The 19024-nt window shown below is 46.9% G+C and overlaps 3 protein-coding genes across 3 annotated transcripts in view; 1 reads left to right on the top strand and 2 right to left on the bottom strand.

The window, feature by feature from the left end:
• LOC135394001 (lysosomal alpha-glucosidase-like) overlaps nt 1-5447 on the bottom strand; it is a 29929-nt gene extending 24482 nt beyond the window's left edge. Inside the window, exon 1 of the mRNA XM_064624420.1 lies at nt 5318-5447. Coding sequence (XP_064480490.1) covers nt 5318-5346 — 29 coding nt within the window. The 5' untranslated portion in view covers nt 5347-5447. The remainder of the gene's footprint in view (nt 1-5317) is intronic.
• Nucleotides 1-19024, top strand: part of LOC135394003 (uncharacterized) — a 74141-nt gene that overhangs the window by 27285 nt on the left and 27832 nt on the right. Inside the window, exons 3-4 of the mRNA XM_064624422.1 lie at nt 11595-11818; nt 12367-12446. Coding sequence (XP_064480492.1) covers nt 11595-11818; nt 12367-12446 — 304 coding nt within the window. The remainder of the gene's footprint in view (nt 1-11594; nt 11819-12366; nt 12447-19024) is intronic.
• LOC135394002 (probable maltase-glucoamylase 2) overlaps nt 14884-19024 on the bottom strand; it is a 28828-nt gene continuing 24687 nt past the window's right edge. Inside the window, exons 17-19 of the mRNA XM_064624421.1 lie at nt 17890-17939; nt 16474-16620; nt 14884-15043 (exon numbers count right to left, since the gene is read on the bottom strand). Coding sequence (XP_064480491.1) covers nt 14984-15043; nt 16474-16620; nt 17890-17939 — 257 coding nt within the window. The 3' untranslated portion in view covers nt 14884-14983. The remainder of the gene's footprint in view (nt 15044-16473; nt 16621-17889; nt 17940-19024) is intronic.

Raw genomic sequence — 19024 nt, forward strand, 5'->3', positions numbered from 1 at the left:
TTGCATGGCGACGACAAGCACGAACAGCGATCCTGAACGTGATGTGTTTTCACAGGCAGGAGTTGGTAATGTACGAGTTCTAGCTTTATACCACAGCCATACAGGCTGATCTTAGTGTGTTTTCGTGAAGCGTACTCAACCAAGTGAATGTCCTTTCACTACGTGCTTGCTACACGGCTTACGTAAGTGTCACTGGGACGACGACGCCAATTTTAATATATATAGGAATAAACGGCGGCAACACTATTAGGTGTGGACCACCATACCTCCCTGAGAATGTTTTTTCTTTGATTTAGAAACACTACCTGCAAATCTTCTTCTCACATAAAACAAATTCTCCTCACGCACGTGCCACAACAAAAATGGGCGCCGCCGAATCGCCGAGACCGCAAAGTTCTCACGGGGCCTTCACAAGAGTAATGTCATGGTTTTTCGGCACTGTGTCGCACTGTACTAGAATAAAATAGACACGGTGTTGGGAGTACTTCTTTAAACATATTGTGGTGCCGCGTAGAGCGGATAAGATTTTTGGCATCCGCGTCCGACCCGCATCCGCGCACACGTTATCCGCATCCGCAACATACACATCAGTTTACATCCGCATTCGATCCGCTGAGCAAAACGCAATACCGCATCCGATCCGGAAAATCCGCACGTTTCGAAGGACGCGCAAAGACCGCCAGAAGCATGTTGGTATCATTTCGGATGCCTCAATGCAGTCACGGAAGGACTAACGACGAAAAGCAAAGGTAAACCTTTCATCAAACGCGATATGGAGAGACTTCTGGAACGCGTGGAACCCTACCTCGCTGGTGCTGGCGTGGTTCGACGCCAGAATGCCTCCTCTCCAGTCTTGACCGTGCATGGTCAAAGGTGAACCCGAGCATGCATGCGCTCGCTGCCGGCGCGCAGTACAAATAAATTACTGGTGGAAAAATTACAGCATGCGGTATATCCGCATCCGATTCGCTACCGATCCGCTGCCTTCACATCTGACCCGCATCCGACATCGAGCCAGCGCATCCGATCCGCACACCGCAGAAAGTGCTAAATTTTCATCAGAATCTGCAAGTATCTTGCGGATATCCGCGGATATTCGCTTCCATCCGCGCATAGTGCGGGGCTCTAGTGCCGGGGTCCCTCGCTTTTACTCCGTATTCTTACATGTACCACAAAGCATGCCGCCGAAGCTACACACTCGGTCAGCCGAAGACAAGTGATGTGAGTTTGGGGAACTCACTAAATCGTTAGTGCACTTTCTGCCTACTGTTACTAATACATGTCGTGTGCCAGCATACGAACGACACTAAGCGCGAGTGTCACTCGTTGAAAGTGACACTAAATTATTCCGTCTGACAGTGGTGTTAGTCCTATAGTGCGTTGAGACGTTTAAATGGCGGCCAGTTACTGAACTTCCGCTTCATTGCCAATACATATAATATGTCGTTTTATGAGTGAGGTGATTTTTACAGATTATCAGTTGAGTGCGGCCATTATGTAACACGGGTGTATGAAATACTGTCTCGTCTTGTTTTTGGCTTCGCGGCATCCACGATAATGAAAATCAACTTCATTTTAGGTAGCTTTACGTCACTGCTGGCTACAGAGTACCGCTGCGTAGCTGCTCTGAGCGCTACGTTAATCTGCTCCAAGCAGCCTCCGCAGGTCTTGGAGTCCGATTATTGCGTCTTATTCGAAATAATTTTCGTTCGGAGATACCGAATGGTAAAACACTTATATATTTCGGGCTTTATACAAGCAGCGGGAGCAAACTTTTGTTTTCCAGTGTGCTTTCTATTGACTTGTCCGCTCTTCTGCGAATTCTGCGAAATATATCACATCGTATACAGGGTGTTTAGCCTCACGTGAAAAAAAGTAATTGTCTGAAGAATATGCGGTCACCGCTATTTCTCTCGTTTGAGATTCTGCCACTACTTCTGGGCGCCTTTATCAAATTTAATTCATGAGCAATTACTTTTCCCGACTGAACTCCGAAATTTGCCAAAGCGACCTCACATTTCCTTTTTCTTTTTTTGACAGAAGGAGAAAGCGCCTGGACGATTTACCCCGTTCTATTGGAAAATTCAATTCACTATTGCAATGGCAGTATAACCGAAAAAAATTGCGAAAACCGGCCTTTCGAAGCGCGCAAATTGACGGCGACGCTAACATCCCCGAAAGAACCGATGCGAGGAGGCCATGTGCCCACCCTTTCACTTCTCCCTTTCCAAGGTTCTGCTGACAACGACAGCAACGTGGCATCGCGAAAGTTATCTGACAGACGAGCGAGAAGGAAGCCGAAAGGGATGGGTTATCGTTCTTTTTCAGCCTCTTCGACGGAGAACAGGGGCCGGATTCATAAACAGTTCGCACGACAAAAATTGTCGCAAGTCCGTCGTAAGACAACGTTGCGATAAAGTGCGGATTCACGAAGCGCGGGCGTCGTAAGATCGTCATAAGTTACGGCGAAATCCTAAGAGAGCCCCCGAGCTGTCGTAAGTCAATCAACAGCAAACATGGCTGCCTACTTTGGCCGGTGTGGATTTCGAACAGTTGGAACCGCGACGAGGTTTGCGACGTGAGAGGGCTTGTTGGAAACGTGTGACCTTGTTTGACGTCTCCGAGAGCCACTTGCTACGCTCTCATAGGATGTCAAGTGCTGGGATTCGTATAGCCTGTGCGACGTACGTGTTGGCTCCCTCCTTGAGGTGACCAACTGATCGGTGCCACGCTATTCGCGGGGACGTGCAGGTGATGGTTGCGTTTCGTTTTTATTCAAGTGGAAGCTTCCAGTTGGTGATTGGAGATTTGGCGGCCGTGAAACAAAGCAGTTGTTCCCGCATCGTCGTTGGTGTAACAAGTGCAGTGTGGACGCTCAAATGAAGTTCATTCGCACACCGAGTGAACTTCTAAAAAAACACCCTGGGTAAATTATGTTTGGTCATGTCCAGGCAGTTGTCATGCAATGTAGCGTAAGCAAGGTCCTTCTCTATGAACATTCCGTATACGTGTGCATATTCTGAAATTGTGCAGGAGGAGTGCCCGGGGGATGGAAAGTGTGGTTGTTTTAGAAAACACGTTTATGTCTGAATACGCTCCTAAATAATTTTATAACTGAAGTCAACTAAATAAATGAAGATTCCACATTCTTATGTACGCAGTCTATTCACTGTTGCCATGGTTTAAGCTGCCACCTGGCAATGTGTTCACCCCATACTTATGCTGCTCTATATGGCAAGCATTCGCATTGCAGGACAAGCAGGCCTGCTAAATGTTTCTCAGTTTTCTTGTGAGTCTCCAAAACTTCCTCTGCCCCAGTGCGGCTGTCATCTTGACGCCTTCATGAAATGCCATGCACACACTAATCTGAGAAGACAGGCATATAATTATTGACTCAATTGACTGTACACTGTGAATGCACGTGACGAAGCATGAGGAGGTACAGTATGCTTGTGGTTCTGTGCGTGGTTCTACTCTGAATGCCCCTGCTCAAACATGAGTCCTTGCTTGACCATGAGGCGGATGCCTGAGGCTGCTGAGCAGGCTCTACATAGATATCATTCGCAGTCGCTTTTTCTGAAGGTAAGTACACATGGGAGAAAACGTAGCCCCTGAAAGAGGCGTCGTTGGACATGGTCGATGGGATGTGCCTGGATTGGTGAGTTCTTGTGCTGAGTCCGAGCTGAGCACAGCATTCTCAGCGAATTAATTAACACAAGTTTGTGGTGAGGGTGTTTGGTGCACTCATCCCCCCTCACACACATACCAATATCGAAACTGCCAGGAATATCATGGACAGCAGTTCGGTCAATGGCCCCAACCACTCTTTCCTCCAGTATCGTCACCGGGACTAGCCGCGCTGCGGTCTACACTTGCTCCTGACGTTTGAAATTAATATACTTGTGAATGTTATGAAATTTCATAGCCGTCCTTTCCTTTCCTCTCTGTAATATCCACCCTAACAACTATTGTAATTCCCAATGAACCCTCCCATTGTGCTGTTCCTGCGAACGTCCACATCGTATACCTCTCTTTTGCTCGAACTTTTAAAGTCTGTCCACTTCTACTTCTGCAAAGTTCCGTGTAATTCCCGAAACCGCGAAGAGGACTGCAGTGATGTGCTTAGGGACCTTTTGCTTGTCTTTAGCTCCTGCTGCTCCATCTCCACTGGCGTCGATAGCGTTTTTGTTTGTTTTGTACCCTTCCACGAGGGTCTCTATCTCGCTCTCCGTAAAATTCGGCCGGTGGACACGCTTTGAGGCCCGATGAGTGACTTCTATATCAACTTCAGAACACACTTCTGAAAATACCGAGTGATTTTGTTGACAAACACCGTGGCATGTGGCATAGGATACAACGGGCCCCATTGGTTGAGCTGACGTCGTTGCTATAACAATAACATAACCTCGGGCCCAATCGCTCATTAATCCCACGGTCACATTTCAGGAAGCACGTCAGCTGCTCTTTCTTGCTCGTTCTGCCCATCGTGAAACTCCCTCTCCTTTACGATCCTTTCGTGAATACTGAACCCCGCGATTTGCGACGATGTCTTACGACGGTTGTAGACTACGACATCGTAGCGAATCTTACGAACTTGTTTGTGAATCCGACCCCAGGGCTTTGGGGGACAATTTGCGTGCCTCGGAAAGACGGGTTTCGCAATTTTTCTTTTCCTTTTTTTTTTCATCCGTTGCCAAAGTTATCGTGAATAGTCTGCAGGGCCATGGAACAGATTCGTTGTCCACCACTCTTTGTGTTAAAAAAAAGAAAAAGAAAAATCAATTCAAAGATCAATTGGAAAAATTCAATTCCTTGCGAATTAACTTCGCTAAAAGTGCTCACAAGTAATGGCACAATCTGCCCCGAGATATAGGGCATTGGCTTCATAATCATTAGGTCAAGATATTTTTTACTCAGAATTTTCTTTTCTTCCTTTTTTTTACGTCAGGTGACAACGCCCTCTATGAGCTGGTACAAGAGGTAGTGTTCGACGGAAGCGTTGGATGCAACCTTGTCGACCACACCTGATTCAAGATTAAACTCCAAGCTGAGTCTGGATCAGGACGAGGCATACAACCAATAACGGTTCTAACAAGAACAAAAAGATAAAAAGAGGAAGAAGAGCAAGAGTGTTAAAGCTGCAGTCGATGACTGCATCATACATCACATCAGTTTGACGATAGCAACAACGAATAGACGATGATGACATCACACTCTACATATTTGCACCAGACCTTACACGGATGACACGAGGAGAAATTGAAATGAGTTAAGCCCAACAACATGAAGACATTTCAAAAAACAATGCATAGCTTACCACAACGTCAGGATAATTATTCTGAGCATCTTGGCGGCAACTGGTTTACGAACCACAAACGTTGATGTTAAACACAGTGTTGCGGGGAGACAGCGCCATCAAAACAGTTCTTTCCGCTGTTGCAAAGTACAGCAAAGTGTTAAATCTCGCGAGACAAGTAACACGAAAATGTTTCAGTTTGTGTTTATGCGTTCAATGAGTGAAGTATGGCCAATAAATATGGTAAACCTCGTAAATGTCGCTTAACTTTTTCCTTTCAAAGGAACGACGTTTTCGGAAGCTAGGAGTCGTTATAGGTTGGTTGTGAAAGACGCGAATATTTTTTTTATGTTTATTTCAGTTATTCTCGTTATGTAGTATACTTGCTTAGTAAACGCAGATTTACGACATAGCTGAGGTTCTGAAAAGACGAAGATTACTCTCTAACACCTAAACCCTGTCTATTGCTTTCGGGTTACTCCCGTTTTCTATGTTATGTGTTGGCTGATCCAGCATGTGCTACTCCAGGATCTATTTAGTTTTAGTTTGAGTACAGCTGCAATGATGCATTGTTATTGCTTGTATTCTGTCACTTCTGTTAAAGGTACTGTAAAGCAGTAGACAAGCATGATATGCCGGTGATGTGACTAGAGACTTTGTTGCCTCTAAATACCATATGCGGAACCATACGACCGACAACGCGCTATAAATATTTTTAATTTGCCATGAAAGATGCGGCGTAGTGGAGCGGTGCGACGCCTGGTGTCAAACAACCCCCTGTACAGCGGGCAACACTGAAAATTGGTATTACACACTATGACATCGGAACTTCGTTATTTTAGTAACCATATTATTAGTTTTCCTGTTTACCTATGCATTCTGAAACCCCTGTTAACCAGGGTGTCGAACCGAAACGTTTTTCGTTCCGGTTTTCGTTCCGGTTACATCATAAACGATCCGGTACCGGTTCTGCTCCGGAGCAAAAAAATAACGGTTCATACCGGTTTTTAACCGGTTTCGCATCTGCTGGGAATATTCATCCCCACAAAAAAATAAATGTTACAAAATGTAAACCCGTTTATTCCGCATACATGGTATTTAATATTAATAGACAGCTGTGAAATTGGTAGCTCCAGGTTCCTGTAGGTTACTGTCTGAATGAGCTTTCTCCTTTCTTGAAGCGCATGCTACAAACGGACTTGTTTGTCGTGATGTCATGCGTAAAGTACTTTCTTGCTGGGTTGGAGCGATCGCGTCCCATCCGAATGTCTGTTGCTACTGTCTAGCCAGCAAGCACCACCGCACGAGTACGACGCAAATCGAGGAACACTTTCACTCACAAACGCGCTCGATGGCTCCGTTATATTTGCTTCGTGTCCTGTCCACAAAAGAGTTGCCACATCGCACGGGCTTGCCCTCGCGTATACGTAAATGTATTCAACTTAGCTGCTCTCAAACAAGGGACGCGTTGCGCGACATTACCGATAAAGAAGCCGTTATGCAGCACCCTTGGGTCGCTGTTTAGTTGAGGAGAGTTTGGGGGGATCAAATTAAAACGAACACTACGGTACATTGCTAGAGAGTCACATGTACCTCTAAGTCTGTGTGCGTGCGCGAACGATAAACCATTACAAAGGGAGCCTAAGGGTCATAGTATACCAACATACATTCCACCGTAACCGTAACCCTGTATAGTATCCATGACATGACTTCAGAGCACACGACGTCTGTTTCATTCGCCTTTCCGTAGTCCAAACCGGCGAAGTTTTTTCTTGGACCGAAAACCTTTAAATATATTTTTCGGTTTTCCTCCTGAGCGAAAAAAACGTATACGGTTTCGATTCCGTTCCGGTTCTCACCAAAATAGCGGTTTTTTTCGGTTTTCGGTTCCGGTTTTCGGTTCGCTCCGACACCCTGCTGTTAACCCCTGTTTTTGCGAAGTAACCCAGTGCTGGCCGCTGTTCGATGGGGGCTCTCCCTACTTCTCTGCTGCGCCTGCGCGCTCCTTTTGTTCGCGGCCTCTTTCGAACGAACAAACTCTCTCTGTGAACCTCTGTGAACAAACAAGTCCCGACGCTGTCTGGCTTCTTGAACGTCTGACACATTTTTTTCAACGGCTCAGCATTTCATTTCAGTTCGCTTATCCGTTTATTACTAGCCACTGTACGTTTATCCTCAGATGTGGATCGTCGTGTGGATTGCAGGGGTGGATTTTATGGTGGATTGTGGTGGATTGTTATGTCGGGCCCAGTGTTATACGCATGCAATGTGATTGCCGCCGTATGTGCCAGAAGTACGGATTCATTTCGAATACCTAGCACAGTGTTGCCCGTAATCTTTAATTGTAATTTTCTAATTAACTGCACCGTCGATTGGAATGAAACTGGCACAGTTTTTGTCCTGGTGGCTTGGACTATCGAATAGCAACACTAAATGACATTTGATCGGTGCTGCTTTACAGTACCTGTAACTGGTTCGGTTTTTTCGGTAACTGGTTCAGACGGGGAGTTTTCAATTAGCCGGAGGGGGTTCCCGTTCAACGTTCCCCTCCCCTTTCGTGCGCAGAGGTCGAGCAGGGTGTCGAGAATTCCGTGTTGCGACGTTGTGAGGCAAACTTTTACAACATTTTTATGATCACTCGCATGAAACACGCGATTCCTAGGATGTCCCTCGGAACTTTCATCGTGAGTGTCAGTTGGGGAGACTTCCCGGAGGGGGTCTGCCCTCCCCCCTGGGAAAGTTCTGAGGGGGATCAGTCCCCAAGCCCCTCCCCACCCCCCGCCGCAGCAGTCCGCGCTTATGCCGCACGAGAAGAACAATAACGCCTCTTTGCTACAATGTCAATTATCTGCGTGTGTTATTAGTGCAAGAGACGTTTCCGCTTTTGTACAAACGTTGGAATGTTTGCCTGCTGACTCCTGTAACGACCCCCGTTGGCGGGTCAACAGTATCCTAAATAGAAATAAATCTGGAAAACTGAGTATTCACATGAATCGGGTTCATCTGCTCTGCCCCATCTCATCATTTTATGACCTGTGTTGTCGATGCGCCATAAAAACTCCAATCACCATCATCATCATCACCCACCTCATCATCCTATCTTTGTGTGTGTGTGTGTGTGTGTGTGTTCATCTGGTATGACCATCTTGGGCTTATACTCTTTGCACGTATTTCACTTCTGGGAGCACGCTAGCGTATAAATATTATTATGTGGCCCTAGAGCACCAGGAGTGCCGGGTTTGGTATCGGAAGCTGAAATATAGTCTCTCTTCCACATGAGGGCGATATCCACGCAATGTAGTGTAGTACGGTAGGACGACGGATAGCTAATATGTCCCTTCTAGTAATTTTAGCAGTTATGTAGCAGAAAACGCCGTCGCCACATGCGTGGCACTCGGTGCTTGATGAGAGTGGGGGCGTGGACGGGAACGCTAGAACCGAAGCGTCTGCTTGGTGACTACTACCCAGTTCCAGTGCCACCTAGACACAGGAGGCACGATTAATGCCTCCTCTCACTTCTTCACGCGTAGACACAAAGTCCACCAATAGAAGCAGACAGCCAGAATGTCAGCCAATCGCCGCAGACCGTTTACAAACCCGCGTTTTTTTTGGCTACCAATGGCTGCAGATTTGAAAGATGGCGGCTCGTTTCCATGGCTACGGCCACTGAAAGCAACGCTGTGATCGGATGACTCTTAATTGTCACGTGACATCGCCCAAGCGATCAGGCTTTGCCTCTAGATGGTGTTGCCAGTTCCCACTTGGTGCGCCCGACGCGACGTCTCGGGGCGGATTGCTCGAGGGACGTCGTTAGAGAGTACCTTTCTCGTGTCCACACTACGGAGAGCTCTATGACCCTCGGTTGGCGAGGCTTTTCGAGATATTTCCTCAGTCCACTTTCCTTTCAGTGTGACGTTGTACTGAATGAGGCAGTCAAACATAGCAGTGTGAAACTGCAATCATTCAATCCTTTTATGGGCCTTTTTCACACTCGCATCGTAACCTAGCGGCTGTCCAGCGAAACACAATCGGCGCCGTCAGAGTCACAGAGCATGCGCAGAAGCGTTGTGAAAACGTCCATTCTGTTCTGTGGATACTTTATGTAGTGAGCCCACATATCACCTCATTTCCATGCTTCTGTCATCCGGTTTAAAGGAGCACAGAAGCCCACCCAAAATAATTTCAGTTTAGAACATCTGGTGAAAGTATATGCGTCAATTTGCCGTACAGCACAAAGGTGTACGGCAATAAAACCTGCAGTTTTATGTTTATTTTTTATTTTTCAGAAAAAGACACAAAAAAAAAACACGTCCACAAACACAGGCGCGTGCACTCTCGACTCACCCCCTGGGGTGTAACGAGGATGAGAACGACGACCGTAACGCCATACCGTCTGCCAGGTCAGTCGAGGTCAGCGCGTGTCTTTTTCTTTTGTGAGCCAGGGCTTTCTCCTTTTGTAGTCAAACAACAACAACTTTATTTTCGGCCTTGGAGAGTGGGGAGTTTCATCGCAACAGGCGATACTCTACCCCAGTGCTTGGTGGAATGGGGGGAATAAAATAACGAGCCCCTTTACAATAACGATCGAAGTCCGATGGTGTCCAGAAATGTCAGAAGAGCTTTGAGCGCAGAGCGTTGCTGGGCTGGATTGGGCCAGGGACCAAGCAATTTCGGTAGGGAGAAAGGGCGAGAGTCCAGCTGACGAAGAGACCCGGAGAGTGTGATTCGGGAAGGTTCGTAGTGAGGGCAATGAAGAAGAATGTGCTCCAGATCCTCAAGAGCACCACAGTGGCAACAGGTGGGAGAATCAATTTGTCTCAAGCGGTAACGCCACTGAGCTGTAAAGGCCACATCGAGGCGCATGCGGTGGATTAATGCAGCATCCTGACGAGATGTGTTACGTGGCATGCGCAAAGCGAGCATGGGATCAACTCTGTTCAACATAGAGGGGGGAAGAATGTCGGTTGTCCGTTGGCGGGAAGCCAGGGGTGTCACTAGACGTCGCAGAATTGAACGGCGGTCTCCTCTGAGCAGAACAATACGGGTCCGGTTCCGAGACGAGAGTGCTGCTTCTGCGGCGCTGTCGGCCTGCTCGTTCCCCACGACACCACAATGGGCTGGAACCCACTGGAGAACTAGCCGGTGGCCTGCGGCGTAGATAGTGTGGTAAGCCATTAACACGTCGGTGACTAGGGGTGCGGATGGGCCTCGTATGCCGGAAGTTTCAATTGCTTGAAGTGCAGATTTGGAGTCTGTAAAGACTGCCCATTCCCGGGGTGGAAAATCAGCGATGTGTTGTAGAAAGAAAAGGATGGCATAGAGTTCCGCAGCTGTGGAGGAGGTTGGATGTGAAAGGCGTCTTCCGTGCACGACGCCTTCGGATGGAATGACGAAGGCTGAGGCGGACTTGTTGTTTCGGGATGCGCCATCAGTATATGCTGCCGTAAACGTAGAAAACTTCTCGTCTACCAGAGCATGAAAATGGGCTCGGAGGACTTGAGGGGGGACCTGATCTCTTCTTTGCAGAAGGTTTGGGAGGCGTACAAACGTGGGCGGTACCGGGAGAGACCAGGGGGCTTCCGGCGGTATAGTGTCCTTAGTTATGAAGCCAGTGAGAGTCTGGCGTGTCCTCTGCGCTACTCGATAGAAGTCGCTTCCAGGGCGGTATCGAATTTTCCTGAGTAGCGGGTGGCGGGGAATGTGAGCACGCAAACGGAGGTAGTGCCGAGCCGTTTCCCGTTCACGGAGAACTTCAAGCGGGAGCTCACCAGCTTCAGCCAGTACTTGTCGTGTTTCAGCCATTCTTGGAACTCCGAGGCATCGACGAAGGCTTCGAGCAAACAGGGACCGAAGCGTATTTAAGGAAGTTGTTGATATCCTGTGCAGAATAGGAAGGCTGTAAAGCACAGTTGCCCTCACCAGTTGCCTTTTGTAGTCGGTAAACCTGTTCCCTATAGGAAGATTAGGAATTGAAAGCGTGACCGTGCGTATATGGAGGATTTCATTGTCCCGCCGGAGTTTCCCTGTGTGCAATGCTTCCTCAGAGCCCCCTGACCAGCTGTTTAGCAGACGATACTCTGAACCGATCAGCGAGCGCTGATTGTGTAGCGCCAGCGCAAGGTCGCAGGCTGGTACAGCTCACCACCAGCGTCACTTCCGTCGCGCTATGGTGTCTCTCTCTCTTTCTCTTTTTTTTTTTGTTAGCGTACTTTAAACTAAATATCTACGATAATTATGACGTTGTGGGCTGCATTACTTCTCGTGGTGCGTTTTACTGGACTGCTTAACAATTTTACAGAAAGAAAACGTGGTATGACAGCAATGCGAAAGGACTGCCGCGAAAAGGGCGCAAGCCAGCACCGGAAAAGGAGGAAACGTGATTTGGACATGCCATCTCATTGGTCAAGAGCACATCGGTCTCGCGAGCTCTCGCGTGGACAAGAGCGCCGAACGTGTGGGTCTGCTTACGCCACCTGCAAGCGACGTCGCGTCGGGCGTCGTCCAGCGGGAACTAGGCATGAAGTAAGTCGTGTTCAATCGCTATGGTAGGCGGTCATGTCTGTCTTGACTGTAGCGAGCCTCCAGACCACCCTGTGCTCTACACAAAACTGCAAAACGATACGATTTACGTTGCTTCAATCTGACACCTGTACCTGCTAGACCGTGGGACATCCCGGAAGATTATGTACAGTACTTTATTAAACGATATACAGCTCTTTCTAGGTTCCAGCCGTGGATGTCTCGTTGACGTCCCTTGATACGGTCCTACATTTGGCGAGTTGTCTCGAGGTTCAGTGCACTTTCACGTTCCAGCGCCACTTTATGATGAAGTCTTTTTCATCCTGTAGTTGTCCATAGTGATCTGTAAGGTCTGAAATCATAGCAAGCGGATAAGTGAACAATGATATGCTGGGTTACCCTCGTGGTACCCTCGCACGCCACAGATATTCAAGTAGCTTGTCAACGAATCGTGTCCTTCACTACAAAGTTTTGAACAGCATGTCAAAAAAAGACGTGGACACGTGCACAGTATAAGCAATGGGACATTGATTTGATTTACGTCTTTGCAGGACACGCATGGAACTTCTCCTCATGGCGACCATTACCAAGCGTGTCCACCAAACGGGATTGCACTCCGGCGAGTGTCGAGGTATTTTATATTCGGTTCGTTCCACAAGAAATTCCGTTAAATTATCTACCATTTCCTTATGCCTACGGTGTTGACCGCGAGGTAAGGAACATCTTACAGCGCGCTAACATGAATTTGTGTCTTGATCTCGTTACTTGCGTCGCCGTATTAGTTCGGCGCCTTATCTCTAACATAGTAGGACAGGACTGATTAGCACGGTAAGCCGCGACTTGTCTGAAGCGTCCGCACGCCTTCCGCGGTAGATGCAAAAAAAAAAAAAAAATTCAATAATAATTATAATAATTGGGGGTTTACGTCGCGACACAACTGAGATAATGAGCGTCGCCACAGCGGTCGATCTGTGGATTGCTTTTGCCCACCTGAGGGTTCTTTAACGTGCGATGAAACCTCATCACACGGGGCACCCCGTATTTAACGTCCCTTGCGTGTCTAAGCAACTTGTACGCTGCGACCAAGTTGTTGGCATCCTCGGCCGGGTTCGAACCCGCGATCTCGGGATCAGAAGGCGAACACGCTACCGACTGAGCCAGCGAGGCCGAAAAAAAAAATTATATATATATCAGATGTTATGAATGTCGGTTTGTTTGGTTTGAACAGAAAAAAAAATATGAAGGGTTTAGCCGAACTCTGCGGGGATATGGGCTTATCGTGCTCTGCAGGAAGGCTACGCAGGCAGGTCTGTGGCTACATAAATCAGCCGCAGGCACTACTTGTAGTTGTCGATAGTCTCGCCCGACTGTCCTCATGTTTAATTGCTTGGCTACAGTATGCTTACTATCGCTAACCGCTGTTTCAGTGACCTTCTTACACGCGTGGTGTTGATAATGCGTCTACTTGTACTGCGCCCCTTCATGATTTGTACAACTGCTAGCGTTCTTCTCGTAGCTTGAATGACATGTCACTGCCCTTGGAAGTGCAGTAGAACACATCAGACACTTGCCATGTTACTAATCACGTTCGAGTCGTAAACACATAATCTTACCTTCAGCTAAACCCCGACGAAGGTAACAGTATATCTTGTTTTGTTTACCCGTACGCAATAACATGTGTAAGAAGCTGTGCGATGTGGAGCTAAAAGGATCCACATTTTCACTCACAACTGGCGCGCGCCACACCAGTACACACTCTTAAGGCCTGTTCCGACATATAGCTGCGCGCTAATATAGCGCTACAAAACAGCACACAAAAACAGCGCTCACTGTTATCGGACGGTTCACACTTGCAAAGCGGCGCAAGCGCTATAATTTAGTGGAAGTTATCGTTTCCGGTCTCTGCCAGCATGACGCCTCCAGAGTTCGACAGCGACGGAAAAATTCGATCAACTGACTGAACACCTTATCAAGAAGGACAATCAGAAAAATTATCAGACATTTGGGATGACACACTCGCCGGTTCCAATGCGGTCGCCATGCCGTGAAATGCGGAAGCAAAACAGCTCCACGACTTTCGCGACGTCACCACTGAAGGGCCTCCTCATTGGCCAACACGAATGTAGTGCTAATATTAGCGCTGAAAAAGTTGACTGAAGCTCAACTCCGGCAAGCACTAATTTTTAGCGTTATCGAGCACTGCGAGGAGGAAAATATCGCCCTATTTTGTAGCGCTATATATCAAATCGCTATATGTCGGAACAGGCCTTTATGTTCGCTGTCGATCTTCAGGGCTTCTCCTGCAGGAACATCGTTGTGTAGTACCAATTAAAGTAACGCAACAACATTAAAGTACCAATTTGGGCCTGTTGGTCACACATAACAAAATCGCTAAAACAGTACGTCCTGTGTCGTCTTTGTCTAACTAGATCGACCATCGCCAAGCTCTTGAGTACCGCAAGATTTTTCTCCGGGACACTGGTCTCCTCTCTACCCTATGATGTGCCTGCGTACCTGTGCGCTGTGTGTGCGTGTGTGTCTTTGTGTGCTGTGTGTTTGCATACGGTTCCGATGATACCTCACTGACTCCACTGACTATCGACTCCTATTTAGCATCGTTCATCACCTCATCACATCGCAACCTGCCCATTGTGCCTTTCGGTAGTGGGCTGCACCTTGTATGGCGACTTTCCCCGTTCATTTACTTTATCTGTTGTTGTTGTGTCGTCCTTATTGTTTTAGCAATATTTTATCGATTCGATCATTAGGAAGACTGTTCGCTGCGCCAATAATGAGCTGGTTGCCGTCCTCGTCCGTGTTATAGCGCCGCGAAGCAACTGTGGCTATGAATGGCGTACAGATGTGAACAGATCGAGAGAGGGCAGCAGGAAGGATTATAGGCAGTATGTGCACCGTCCTTCGCTGGTGGTTAATGCAGTGCCTATCACCTCCCTTAGGTACGAATGAGCAAAAGCTTTCTTGTTCAGTGATGCAAAATCTAACGTAATTATGCGCTTCGCTTTTAAACAGCACGATTGTAGGAAATACAGAGGCTAATGCAATAGCTGTAGACTACGAAAACATATATTTCCACTGCTGTTCCTGGTCTCAGCGTCCGAAGGTAGCAGATGTTGAATATTGGAGTACCCTTGGTCGTATTTCGTGTTATCACCAGGATGCCATGAAGTTCTCATCCATCACAAAATCATTGACATCAATTTTCAAAACCTGAAAACAAGAGAAGAGGTGTATGCCATGCCGCAAAGACAGTGATCGCAGAAAGAAAGGCTATTAAGTGCGTAGGAGCAGTTAAAGGCACATCTCCAATGCATGTAAGACATTATAGAGATCACTAACATAATTTTCTTCGATGACCAATAGTACATTATCATACTTTTGTGGTGGAGTTCTGGGGATACAGCAGGTGACACAAAAGGCATGCCAAGACATTCGGTCACTGGTACTCCCTAATCCCGTTCCCTATACTGTACCTGATGCCGAGTAAGGGCAATAACCATAGCTCAGTTACCTAATTGAAACTAGGAATTATCAGAAGGCGTTCTGTGTAGTTATGAGTATAAGCTTCGGTGCGACAACGATGACTTCCCCTGGCAGTATTTTACCAGAAGAACAGGGCTGTTCTAAATGTCGGCGGCTCCCAACTTGAAGGCTTCTACGTGCCTCTTTGCAGTTAACATATCCACAGCTACAGCAAGTGTGCCGTGCAAGGCAGTGGCAGAGCCAGCAATAGTGAAGACGAGAAAACGTTAAATTTTGTACCAGCCCTGACAAGATCGTCTTTACACGCGCTAGTGTCCACTAAGTGAACGTCCGGGAAACTACAAACCTTCCTTAAAGGAACACAGAAGGCCATAAAAAAAACAAAAACTTCATATTAAGATGTCTGATGAAAGTATGTGTGTCATTTTACCGAGTAGCGCGAAAGGTTTTGATGTGTGCAATTTGTTTCCCAGAAAAAACAAACAAACATAGCTCTGCGCATGTTCACCGTTAACTCGCCACTCCGGGAATAACGAGGACGAGAAGTATGTCACGTCACCGATGACGCTACGAGGGCAACTCGTTCTGATTCCCTGGTCAGTGAGAGTCAGCGCCCTGTCCCTTTGCCAGTTTTGCCAGTTCCCCCGGAGAATTAGGGATAGAAGGAGCGGCCGAATCATGACCGAGCCAGGAGCAATGTTTTTTTCAGAACCTCGAAGCCGAGTAGCAGACAACATTTCTCTGGACCAATCAGCGAGCGTGGCCCCTGTAGCGTCTGCACGAGGTCCGAGGCAGATCACAGTTTGGTACTGCTCTCCACCGCCGTTGCGCATGGTCGCCTTTTGCGGCGTACTTGAAATTTAACTTATACGATAATTATGACTCTGGTATTAATAAATTTTTATAGTGCATCTTACTGGCCTGCTTAGCATTTTTATAGATGGCAAACAGGGTGTTAAAAATGACTCCTGTGCTGAGGAGACACAATTTTGTGCGCTGTTTTACCGAAATAAGCGTCTTCGTGCAGTGATCAAGAAAGCCTCGATAATGCTAGAATAGTTCATGAAGCCTTAATTGCGCGCATAATGTGTTGGGGAAACACGGCGAGGATATGTATTATTGGACGCCACTGCTGGCGTCTGATGGCGTTTTCTTACTTTGTTTTCCGTGTCGTAGGTGTATGTGGTATTAACATCATTCATCCGAACTACTAGGGGCTCCTCCAGAACACGCAACACCTTGATACTCCCTAGCTTCAGGCCGGTCTTGTAGCCATGTTTGACGAGGGTTGCGACTAGTAGATTCTGGAATGAAGTGCGTAAAATATACGCCAGCAAAGTGAGTGGTATTTTGGTTTTTTCTAGAGACAGTTCAGCCAGAGAAAAAAAAAAAACTTTCGGACAGACTGCCTTTGTCTCCTTCGCTTGTCTGCTGATGAAATGAAGTTACATGAATAGAATAATTTTGGGATTTTTGTCTATTGCTTGCGTAAATAACAATTAGAGTCACACGGACTCACAGTCATGACAATCTCATAACTCGTTGGTGGATTTTTTTTTCTGTTTTGCACTGTTCAGAATGTTGCAAATACTAGTCAGATGGATCAATACTTGCAATACTTGATAGGGAGAGCGACGTACTTGTGCGTCCTTTTTTTCTACTTTCACCTTTCCCTTCCCCTTTCCTTTTTTCCATCTGTACCCTTTGCCCTTTTTTTCTGTATCCATCCATCCCAGTAATACTGGTAAAAATGTATGTGTGGTGTTTGAGAATCAAGGATAGCTGTATTAAGTTTAAAACAGACCTATACACCATCATTACTTATTTGCTTTTGTTGTTGTTGTTAAAACACATACAAGCAGGGTTGGCTAACGGAAACGAGAAACGGTAATTACCGAAATTCAACAGGAAACGGAAATGGAAACGGAAACAAAATTCTTTTAGTTTCCACTACCCAGAAACCGAAACGGAAACGAAATCCGAAAGTGGTAACGTTAACGGAAACCTAATTCGCAGAACGTTTCCCTGCGTGTTTCCGCGTTAATATGAAAATTACATTTATCCGCACTATTCTTCCAGTCATCGTTCGTTCGTTCGTTCGTTCGTTTATTTTCGGGACTTTCTTTCGTGTTGAGCCCACTGCGCAGCAAGATGGACGCGGAAGTTTTGGATGACGTGTTATTTTTGCGCACGAGCGGAGACTTCTGAAACTTAAAGGCATGCGTTTACGCAACCTAGAGAGGCGTCTACTTGCGGTGTATAAGATTCGTGACGACCTTTGCATTAAACTCTTTCGTGTGTGTGTTCGGCGTGGCTGTCCTATTATGTAACTAGAATATCTGACACGAAAAAGCCAAAACCAGACAGAACGAGTTCCGGATGAGAACCAGAAACCAGTACCGAAATCACCTCGGCAATGGAAACGAAATTCTTAAAAGGAAACGGAAACAGAAACCACTACCGAAAATCGTCCAGAAATGAAAACAGAACCGGAAACGAAATGCCGAGTTCTTCAGTTACCGGAAACAATAATATTTTCGGTAACCAACCCTGCATACAAGACGTTCTCTTACCTGTAGCAGCTCGAACCTATAGAGCGTGTAGCTTCCTTTCGTTACGGTATCTGTAACATACAAGTCGACGTTGTTGGATGGGCACATTCTCTCAATAATGTGAACGGACACTGCATGTTCCATGACAGGATAAAAATGCTGCGAAAAGGAAAATAGGCGGAGTTTGAATATTACGCAAGCTGCAGTTCGGTGAACTGAAAAGTGCTAATGACGCTCTTTTAATACGTGTCTAGGAACAGCCTCGATGGACTTGGTGTTGGTGTAATGAGACAAATTAAAAGCATTGTAAATGCTTAGCACTGAGGAAGGCACATAAGTCTATCGAGCTAGGTCTGGTAGTAGTCAGCCATTCTAACTAAAAGTGTGGCAGCTGCGACGAAGGACGACACACACACACACAGGGAACGCATAGTCAAGAAAGGCTATTCGCTAAGACACGAATGTTTTTAAAGTCTGCAAGAACTCTTTCTTCTTTTTTTTTTTTTTTTTGTCGGGGGTGCTAATTCATGAACTGCTAACACGGAATTCCGATAAATATAAATACTTTTCTTAAACGCGAAGGCACACCTACTAGCTCTAAGAGCGTCCGCAACCTCTGTCCGGAGTAAATGATCAGCAATCACTTCAATGTAATCTCTGATATTTATGTTTCCTCTCAGCTTCAGATGTTCCGCCTCGAATAGAGCAGCCATGTTTTCTGTTTGTGTACCCCGCTCGGGGAAGCGGGGGTGAGAATGCGGTGACGCGAGTTTTCTGCAGCCGCTGGCTGGCTGCCCTGATTCTGTTGCGCTACGCCACACCTTCGCTCGACCGGAATACTTATCCAGACAGATATGAGCGTCTCGGTTGTGCTCCAATTGTTCTGTCGCTCGGTTGGGGCAATGCCGACGCTCTGCATAGTCTCCACTGGGAAATACGTTCCAAGCGGTTGGGGCCTAAAGCCGCGGAACTGGGAGAACCGCACCACGGCTCACGCTTCGGTTTCTGTGTTGTACATCAGTCATCTGTTCCGCACCAGCACGGGGCTCTTCCATCACTTACAGCTTTCTTGAGAGTCATAAGTGTAGTGGACGCGAACTCTTGGTCTTTGTCCGGATACCTTCACGTGTGTGTCACGTTAACTCATCAGACCATA

Source organism: Ornithodoros turicata, chromosome 5 (assembly GCF_037126465.1).
Source record: "Ornithodoros turicata isolate Travis chromosome 5, ASM3712646v1, whole genome shotgun sequence".
Lineage (NCBI taxonomy): Eukaryota > Metazoa > Arthropoda > Arachnida > Ixodida > Argasidae > Ornithodoros > Ornithodoros turicata.